A 10,258-nucleotide genomic window follows, 5' to 3' on the forward strand; every position below is an offset into this window, starting at 1 on the left:
TGAGCTGAGCTGTGTTTAGTGTCCAGGAAAAACGAGAAATTCGGTGATAAGCTGGAGCCAGAACTCAGATCTAGGTTTCTTGGGCCCCAGAATATGCTCCCTGGGTTTTCACATTGGGTACTCCAGACCAGGAGGAGAGAACTAGGGGTTGCGAGGTCAAAATTTTTTTTCAGCTTCACAGCTATGCATCCACTTAGCCAATACACTATTTCTCAAGCGGTTCTTACTATGTTCTAAGCCAGCAATTTTCAACTGGTGTGCCCAAGAATGTTTAAGATATGCAATAGCTGACTATTTAGTCAGGGGCACTGACCTCTTCTCTCTTAGATTGTCCAAAAATGACAACAGCCAATGTAACAATAGCCATCTGGTGTGAATTAATCAAAATTATACCTATTTTTTGTCAGATCAGCAAAAAATATATTTTTTGGTGTGCTGTTGAATTTTTGTAATTAGTTTATGTACCATGAGATAAGAAAAGGTTAAGAATTGCTATACTAAACTCTAACCCTGCTGTAGTGAACCCAAGGAAGGCGGTTTCCACCAAGGAGCTTGTTGTCTTAACGCCTTCCTTTGCAAGTCGCAAACATTAACTCATGTGATTTTCACAACTGGATCACGGAAACATTGGGATTAGATACACTTTCCAGAGGAGAACATTGAGGCATTAAGAGATGAAGAACCCTGGGGTGCAAAAACAAGCTAATGTGTCTGGTGACCTATTCTGCACTACAGGGGCTCGCAATCAACGGAGAGAACGAATAAGAGGTGGTTCCTGTTTGACATCAGCCCTATTATTCTTTCGCCTCATTCAGTATTTCTTCCCCCTACTAATAAAACACCCTTCCAAAAAACAGGACGCGCAAAGACTGGGCCACTCTAATAAACCGGCCCTACCCTATCCCGCCGGCGCAATACAGCTGACTTCCGGCTTCCATTGCCCACGTGACCCGGCACCCTTACTGCGCTTGCCTGATAGGAAGTCAGACTGTACCACTTTGCCTTAGCAAAGGGGTATATTTTCTATGTTTTTTAGTTTAAAACGATTCCCGATCTTAGGTTTCTAATATTTCTGTCTCTACACAGGATGGAAGTAAATTTTAGAGTGGCGGAAGATGAAAGGACAAGAGGGGAATATGGATGAAAGCAGAACGGGGCATGGGCTCTCCCCTTTACAGATAATGGGAGGAGCCTGAGCAAAGGGAGTTCTTTCCTTTCGCCGCTGCGGCCGCAGCCATGAGGTGAGCCCTGGGGGAGTCTGCCACTTGGGTTCATCCGGGCTGCGGGTGGATGGCGAGGCTCTGTGCCGTGGCCCCGGGTGGGAGAGATGAGGCGGAGGCAGCCCTGAGGCGGCCGGTCCCAGAACTTGGGGTAGGCCACAGCACACTAGGCCGCGGCCTCCGCCTCGAGAGGACAGAGTTGGGGAACCGTTCCGAAAACTTTAGGCCGCGGAAAATGTGGGCACCGCGCCGCACACGTGTCCCGGGCGACCCACTGGGGCAGAGGAAAGGTAGCGGCGCTGACTAGGCTTAGGCCGCGCACCTGGATCCAAGCCGATCTCTGCCGAGGGTGAGGCGATCCGTAGCACCCTAGTAGATCGCTCGTAAGAAAACTCGTAATGCCAGCCCTGATCGGGTGGCTCACTTGGTGGAGGCATCATCCCCTGCGATTTCGGTCTGCTGTGCCTAGGGAGGCAGCCCATGCCCCGCTCCGCTTTCAGCCGTATTCCCCTCTTGTCCTTAATATTCTGTCACCCTAAAATTTACTTCCATTCTGTGTAGAGACCCGAAATAATAAGGCCAAAGTTTGGCCTTTCACATCGATGTTTCTCTTTCTCTCCTTACTCTCTAAAACCAATAAAAATATCCCCGGATGAGGATTTTAAAAAGAAAACTCTAAGGCTACGTGAAATTACCTTATTACTGTGATAAGACGGGGGGAAAAAAAGCCTAGGAAGCAGAAGACTGAACTAGCGTAAATCGGGTCTACTGGCCTCGGGATTTTGTTAAACACTTGTTTTTAGACTAAATATCAAAACTGGCAGCAGCCGCCACATTTTCCAAAGGAGAAAGACCTCGATATAGGAAAGATTCCTAACCTGGAGGTGTGGTGGTGTGGATGGCAAAAGTCGCCGTGGAGGCGGACATGTTGGCCCTGAACACTAAAGTGCACGCTCGCACCTACCTTCCCATGTGTGATTTTTCACAACATTATCAGACTTTGAGGGGCAGGTCTTGCCGGGGATGCTCATTTTTGCGCTGGTGTGGCTTCTAGGGCCTGATGGTATTTTCTGTTTGTCACAGTATGCTCAGGCTTCAGAAGAGGCTCGCCTCCAGCGTCCTCCGCTGTGGCAAAAAGAAGGTCTGGTTGGACCCCAATGAGACCAATGAAATCGCCAATGCCAACTCCCGTGAGTTCCTGGGTTCTTCAAAAGATGAAAGATGCGAGTTGGCTCTTAACAAAGCTAGGAAAACTCATTGGGCGGTGAGGGGGGGTGGGCTTGTAAAATGGGAATATTACAGAAAGAATGGGGATGCCAGAGGTTTTATTCTTGCCATTTGCCAAGGATAGAAGTTAATGGAACCACCCGGTGTTCTGTTAAGGAGTATTCCTAGAGTAGGTGTTTTGTTTGGTGGCTATGTGAAGGGTTTATGAAGAGATGGTACAGGGACAGGAAGCAGAGGTGGCCAAGGAGATTATGAGGTGGGAAGGCTTGGGGCCTCAGACCTTAGCAGAGCCTGTTGGCATATTCGGGGCAAACAGATGTCAGTCCTACGGAACGCATCGGCATGCTCGCAGTGCTTCCATATGATGTTATGGAGAAAAAAGTATTCAGTGACATTTGTTGAAGATGCTAAGGCAGATTTTACTTGGGATCCTTGCAGTAGGTACAGGGACCACTGAAAATGGGATTTTACTGGGACGTAGAAAGAGCTCAAATCTGGTGGTAGTGTGGGCAAGTAAGAATTTGTAGCTGAGGCATATGGCGCAGGGGGTCAGTAGGTGGAAAGTTAGGAAGAGGAAACGGAGGTAAGCGGGGTTCTGGCTGAATGAACCTAACAGCATTCTTGCTGAAGACAGTCCAGGGTGATTGGGCATCACGTGGGAAATGGTGATGGGTGTGGAACCTGACTGGACGCCAAGGGCAGGGGCTACTGCTTAAACTGGCTGAAGCAGAGTTCTTGCTAAAACTGGAATATGTGAGGAAGTGCACAGATGGGCCTGGGAGAAGGTTCAGGAACCTGGCAGAAGTTTGGTTAAGCGAAGACTCTGTCAATATCAGGGAAGTGCTTGACCAGCTTGGGTTTTGCCATTGTGATATGAACTCAAAAAACCCTAATCTTGTAGACCAGTAGCTACTAGGTAAAACAGGTAGGATCTGAAGGACTAGGCTGTTTCTATACACGAGATTGCTTACACATCCTAAGTGTATATTTTGAGGACTCTATTAAACACCTAAAAGTAGAGGGATTTTTTTTTTCCCCCATGAGAAACAGATTTGTTATTTCCAACCGTTTTTGAGACCACTGGGTGGGGGGTGTGAGCCGAGTCTGTGGCCTCTCCTATTGAAACTCTAGGCTGTGACTGGTGTTCCTGGGGACAGGCCCCACCTGACTGACCAGGTGCGTCACGTTTTTCCAGGTCAGCAGATTCGGAAGCTGATCAAGGATGGGCTGATCATCCGGAAGCCTGTGACAGTCCATTCCCGGGCTCGATGCCGGAAAAACACCTTGGCCCGCAGGAAGGGCAGGCATATGGGAATAGGTAAGTGTATTCTTCCTCTGAGGCTTAAGAGATAATAGATGCTTAAATCTACACTGAAGTATATTCAGGATCTTCTTCCCATTCTGTCTGATCTTGAGCCCTTTTCTTACTCTGATATTTGATGTATTTTCTTTTCTGTGCGCAAGTCAAAAAGTTGGCATTACTGTCAAAATTGGAAGTATTGGTAGACAGAAGTCACACTGAGCACCTACACTATGCCAAGGATTCTACTGGGTACTTTAAAAATGTTGTCTAGCCCTGGCTGGTGTGGCTCAGTGGATTGAGTGCTGGCCTGCAAACCAAAGGGTTGATGGTTCGATTCCCAGTCAGGGCACATGCCTGGGTTGCGTGCCTGATCTCCAGTTGGCGGCATGGGAGAGGCAAGCACACACTGATGGGTTTTTTCCCCCCTCTCATTCTCCCTCCCCCTCTCTCTAAAAATAAATAAAATCTTAAAAGGAATGTTGTCCAGTAAATCCTCAAACTACTTTCTGAGATCAGGATGATTTAGGGAGATGAAGCCCCTTCCAGCTTACCATAGTGCCTTGGTGCCCGCCCTTGTGAACCCACATTCTGGGAGAAGTGAAGGGGAAAGAATGGCCTTGTTTGTGCTTCCTTAAAAATTGACTAAAATGGACATGGTGTTACTTAAAATGAGATAAAGCGCTTGGCACCTGACCCAGGGAATTACAGAGTGTTTCAGAGGCTGGTCTCTATCATGAGCAATCGGCTGGCTTTGATAACTCACTTGAGAACTGAGTGCACTAGAGTGGACCTAACTCGTGCTCCCTATAGGTAAGCGGAAGGGTACTGCCAATGCTCGAATGCCTGAGAAAGTGACCTGGATGAGGAGGATGAGAATCCTTCGCCGGCTACTCAGGAGATACCGTGAATCTAAGAAGATTGACCGCCACATGTAAGCACTCCCCCCCCTCCTGAGCCGCCAGGACCCGTCTGTTGCTTTGATGGTTGCCCTTGGCATAAACACAGTGGTCCCATTGGCCTTGGGGAAGGGGCCATGTGTGTTAAGCAGGCTTAGAAAATTCTTGCATTTTGTCTTGTTTTTGGCGCACCCCCCCCCCCCCGCCCCCATACATCATCAAGGTAGTTGAAGAATTGATTTTACCTGCCAGACAAGCTCTTCTGTTTGGAAACTGCACAGAAAGTCTTGGTTTGGGGAAAAGTAGTTCATCAGCAATAAAAGAGAGGGAAGGACCCCTACATGGTCTAGGGACCTGGTCTGGAGGGGCCAGCCTCTGGTCCCATCCCACCTAGAACCTCTGCTCCATATGCCCTGCAGGTACCACAGCCTGTACCTGAAAGTGAAGGGGAACGTGTTCAAGAACAAGCGGATTCTCATGGAACACATCCACAAGCTGAAGGCAGACAAGGCTCGCAAGAAGCTTCTGGCGTAAGTTTCTTCAGGACTTGGCCCCTGTGTCACGCGGGCAGTTTCTTTGCACTTTTTTACAAGGATTCTCTTGAGACATTTCAAACGTGCTAATGCTGCATCTTGACTGAGAGGCGGTCTGTTAGAGACACGCGTTCCTTGTCCTGTGCACATCCCCACACCACCTACCGTTGTCGGGGTTGGGGCTGTAGGTTAGTTGAACTCGGAGCTCTTGGTAGCTGAGGCAGCTCCTATCTCGGGCTGACTGCACTCAGAGAGAGAGGGCTGGGTGTGCCTGTCCATCTCCCAGCAGCTCATCTGTCCTCCGACTGACCCATCTTTTCCCTTCCATTACCCAGTGACCAGGCTGAGGCCCGCAGGTCTAAGACCAAGGAAGCTCGCAAGCGCCGGGAAGAGCGGCTCCAGGCCAAGAAGGAGGAAATCATCAAAACTCTGTCCAAGGAGGAAGAGACCAAGAAATAGCGCTCCACCTGTCTTACCTGTATATAGTGGCCTTGGCAGTTACATGGATCAGCCATTGAATAAAGTAGCCTCACCTGCCTACTTCTCTGTTTCTTCCACAGTTTCCAGCTGTCGGTGGGCCTTGACTAGTTTGAGGGCCAGAGCTGACTGCACTGGGGTGCAGGCCCTCTCCGGGGTGTCTGTTTCATTTCTTCTTTCCTGGCGTCTGGTCGGGCCCATGACAACTCCATCCGTGAAAGGGAGGGGTTTTTGTTCATTTTTTATCTTGTTTCAGTGGTGTGTGGGATTTATTTGCTCTGTGGGGGGAGAGGGAGTGGCTTGTACCCAAGCCTCCAGAACTGGGCTTTAGAAGGGCTTTTACATGAGTGGCCCCTTGGGGGTGATCTCAGATGTTGGTTGGGAATCATAGTTGTGGTATCAGTTGTCACACTGTATTAAAACAACAGAAAATGGAGTGCTTACACTTACCAACTGGGCACTGGGGTCCAGGGTTGAAATCGACTGCCCTAGAACTTGAGGGCAGTGGGACCTTCCATTACCACTAGTCCAGGAATTACGACACCTGGACTTCAACTGCTGACCACCACCTAAGCTACCTGTGAACAGTGTTAACTGGGGTGTAACTGATGGTGTCATTCTGAGCATCCTAATTTCTAAACTGTTTTCCTTCCTTCCTGTCCTTCAGGTTGGTTTGGTTGGTTTATACCCATTACATACAATATAAAGGAAAAGGCTTATCTCAGAAACTGGAAAAAGGCACATGAGAAAAAAAGCTTACCGGCCATTGTGACTGGCTGAAGCTGTAACCCCCTTTACAAGTAGGAAGTAGTTTTTTATTTTGCAACTATTACTGGTAATAACTACCAGGTTTATAATAAAATACCTCCTGTGAGCCAAGTACTTTGATTCTAGATTTACAACGTTGGTTTTGCAGAAGAGAAAAGTGTGATGTTGGATTCGCATCCAACTTAAACTAATGCAGCCTGGGGGCGGGAAAAGCCCTTTCAAGATATTTAAGAGGTAGAAGAGGATTTTGTAGGTGATGTGGAGCTCGGTCCCCAGGCCTTGACCTGCAGGGGACTGGGCCGGAGATGGCTGCAGTGAGGAGGCGGTTGAGGTGGAGGGCAGAACTAGCAGAGCAATTGGAGGGCCAGGTGTCAGGTGGGAGGGGTCAGCCAGCCAGTTACGTGCAGAAATGACAACCGTGGTGGGATCTCGACGGAAGTTTGCACAGAACAGGCCACCTCTACATTGGACACAGCCAGGACTTAGATGCCCCTTTTAGTGACCTCCCTGCCCTCCACCCTCTCCCGAGGAATTCTCATTTTGGGGGAGCAACACAAAACCAGACAGCCTTCAGGGGGTGTGCCTGGCAAATGTCCTCATCTGTGTTTGTGGGGGGGAAACGGCTAAAGTGGTCTTGAGGGCAGCAGACCCTTCCCCACCTCTGCCTCAATTGTCCTTGTCCAGTCTGGACATGGTGGGGAGGTGAGAAATGTCCAGAAAAGACCACCGTCCACGCGGATCAGTCTGGGACACTGGCACTGATTTGTGGGTTCCCTGTTGTCACAGCTCTTGCTCTAATCCTTTGCCGTCCCAAGTAGGGAAGCTGTGGTCTGGAAGGGGAAGGGCCTTGGCCAAGCTCTCAGCTTGGAGAATGGGACATCTCCTTCCCAGTCACGGACCAGAGGAGGAAGGGCACCGGAGGCCACTCCACCTCCACCCGCTTCAGGCGGTGCAGGGCTGAAGGGACGGCGGAAAGAACAAGGTGCAGCACAGAAGCCGGTTTCCACCTTGGACCAGGAGATGGCGCTGTTCTCTCACAGGTTGCTGCAGAAAAGTGACTGATTTTGAGGGGATATTGCGGGTGGGGCGAGGGAAGGGTCGTGGGTTGTGGGACCGTATCTCTTGGGAAGTTTTGGGTTTAGTTACTTCTTTCTGAAGCTCACCCCAGGCCTTGAAGTTACCTCTTTCCACCATGGGCCTCCAACCCCTTCCCAGGACAGTGCTGAGGAAGCCCCCCCCCCCCAATGCCCCTCCCTCCATCCAGCAAAGAGATTGTCTAAACTGGATCTCTTCCAAATCCTGGAAACTTGTGAAATTCTTTTTCTTTTCATTCTTTTTAGATAGAGGAGAAAGGAGGGAGAAAGAGAGGCAGAGAAACATTGATGTGGGAGAGAAACATCCATCAGTTACCTCTTGCATGTGCCCCAACTGGGGACCGAACCTGCAACCTAGGCATGTGCCCTGATCGGGAATCAAACCGACAAGCTTTTGCTTTGCTAGACAATGCCCAACCAATGGAGCCACACTGGTCAGGGCAAAACTTGTGAAATTATGATGAAAAGATATGTCCATTCTCTCAAGAGCATACAACTGGTCCCATTATGTAATTTTGCATACCCTCTAAAGGGGTTCATGGCCCCCAGGAAGACTCCCTGAGCAAGTCCAACTTCACGTCTGGAGGAGGACACTGAGGCCCAGGGAGGCCAACGACTCTCCAGAACCTCAGCACTGCGTGAACGCGTGAACACGAGCACCCACCTCTGATGCCTCCGGATGCGGTGGGTGTGACTCGGGGTGGGCTGCAGCAGTGGGGCTGCACGCAGCAGCTGCTGCACAGCCATGAGCTGGAAAAGGAATACAGGATCCCTGAGCCCCTTCCCTGTGCTCTCTGCGACGCTAAGAGAGGGACCACCGAGGCTGGCTCCCTGCAAACACCGTGAGGGCTCAGGCTGTGGCTCCCTCCTCCCCCACCTCTGGTACCCATCTCTCTGCCCTTTTACGCTTCCTGTATCTGGCTCCCAGACTCGCCCTTTTTTGCATCTCTCCTGGATCCAGGTTACCTTTATCCCCAACAGTTAAACTCATGCTGAGGTGGGAGGATGGAGGGCGCATGTGGGTCAGACAACAGCACCCAATGGTGGGTTGGCACCACCAGCAGGTTCCTGGGCATCCTCTGCCTCAGGCCAGTGGTGGTGCTGGTCCAGCCCCACCCCTGAGTGGGCACAGAGGCGGGCAGAGGCTCTAGTGGGGGCACCAGCTGTTCCCAGCTCTCAGGCTGTGAGCAGGCTGTCAGTGGTTCAACCACCCGAAAAAGCTGTTGTGCTCAGCAGTGCAGCAAATGGGCTGGGAAGGGGGTGGGTTCCAGGCCAGCTGCTGGCTGGTGGCAGACGCAAGTGGGGTGTGCAGAAAGCTCCTCTGAAAGGCTCTCACTGTCTCTATTGGGGCGGGTGCTTGATCCTTGGAGCCCCTGGCCCAGCGTCTCAGGGTGTCTCCATTTCCATCTTGCTGGTTTAAGTCACTGGAAGACCCAGGGTCCAGTGCACGAAGAGCTGGACTGCCAGAGATATACCTGAGCCAGGATGGACCATTACTTTGCTGGGTGACCTTGGGCAAGTCACTTGTCCATCTGGGCCTCAGTTTCCCCACGTATAAAAGGGGCAAGCTTGGACAGGATAATCTCTATGACCTTGAGTAAGCCAGCTGTTATCTCTGGGCCTCAGTTTCTCTACCTGTGAAAAGGGACACCACCACTTTCCTCACTGGGTCATTGAGAAGACTGAATAAAATGAAATTCCTGTGTTGGTTCTGGGACACAGTAGTGCCTGTATATGTGAGTTCCCCCCTTTCTAAGCTTCTGGACCAGATCCGTGATCCCTCTTCTCATCATCAGTCCCCTGTCCTAGGAAGGGTGTCATCCTCCTCCTTCTCCCCCACCAGCTCTAAGGCCTTCCTTGGGCGAAGGGCCCAAAGAAAGTTCAGGGCCTGGTCCCACCTGGCCTACCTTGCTCTGGGCGTGGGGGGCTGGAAAGCAGACCCCGGTGAGTGCCTATCCGGAGGAGAGGTCCCGCCCACTGCATTATCGCAGCACCGCGTTGTCCCGGCACCCCCACGGCCCGCCTCTTGCTCCCTCGAGACTCCCCTCCGCCTATAAATAGCACAGGACGTGCTCCCAGTGACGCTGACGCGAGCTGGGCGGGCGGAGGGGAGGAAGGCAGCTCTGCCCGGAGCAGGTGGGCGGCGAGCACCGCTGCGGGAGGGGCGCCGTCCCAGGCCCCCGCTTCGTGCCAGGCTCCCGATGACAGGCAGATTGAGTCATCTCGGGGCCCCTCTGTCCCCGACTGTCCCCGCCGCCAACGGTTGTGCTTCGGGGTTGGGAGCTTGCGGAGGCGAGGCTGATCTCGGGTGGGTATTGAGCCCCCAGACCCTGGACCCCACTGGCCTGTGAGGGCACCGCCGCGTGGGCAGGAGCCGGCTTGGTGCGCAGAGGTGTGCGCCCGCCCCCTGCGCAACGCAGGTGCGCGTGGAACCAGAAAGTGGCCACAGCCCCATCCTGCCTCCCTCCAGCGTCCCCCAAACCCTCGTCCCTTCTTTCCTCGTTCTTCTCCTCTTTCTCTCCCCACTGCCTTCTCTCAAACACCTCCCGGATTCTGCGCCTCGAGCTGCTCGAATGAAAGGGAGCAAGGAGGCTTGGAGACCCCTTCTGGGACACAGCCTCCCAGAGGCCAACACTTTCTTCTGCCTTCAGGCCTGTCCCCTCTCAGTGCCGGCTGCCCCCACCCCGCCCCTTGTCCGTTTTCTTCCTCTGTCCCAGGCAGATAACACAGAGCAGGCAGG

At 51.9% G+C, this 10,258-nt stretch overlaps 1 protein-coding gene across 1 annotated transcript; it reads left to right on the top strand.

The window, feature by feature from the left end:
* Positions 1 to 1,097: 1,097 nt before the first annotated feature.
* RPL19 (ribosomal protein L19) lies at positions 1,098 to 5,719 on the top strand. The gene is made up of 6 exons (XM_028521231.2): positions 1,098 to 1,241; positions 2,304 to 2,410; positions 3,643 to 3,765; positions 4,561 to 4,681; positions 5,066 to 5,176; positions 5,515 to 5,719. The coding sequence occupies exons 1-6, from the start codon at positions 1,237 to 1,239 to the stop codon at positions 5,636 to 5,638; spliced, it is 591 nt and encodes a 196-aa protein (XP_028377032.1). The 5' UTR covers positions 1,098 to 1,236; the 3' UTR covers positions 5,639 to 5,719.
* Positions 5,720 to 10,258: the final 4,539 nt, after the last annotated feature.

Source organism: Phyllostomus discolor, chromosome 8 (genome assembly GCF_004126475.2).
Source record: "Phyllostomus discolor isolate MPI-MPIP mPhyDis1 chromosome 8, mPhyDis1.pri.v3, whole genome shotgun sequence".
Taxonomy (NCBI): domain Eukaryota; kingdom Metazoa; phylum Chordata; class Mammalia; order Chiroptera; family Phyllostomidae; genus Phyllostomus; species Phyllostomus discolor.

Coding starts and splice junctions, on each gene's coding strand:
- RPL19 (XM_028521231.2), top strand. Junction 2,411..3,642: donor AATCGCCAATGCCAACTCCC/GTGAGTTCCTGG, acceptor ACGTTTTTCCAG/GTCAGCAGATTCGGAAGCTG. Junction 5,177..5,514: donor GCTCGCAAGAAGCTTCTGGC/GTAAGTTTCTTC, acceptor TCCATTACCCAG/TGACCAGGCTGAGGCCCGCA.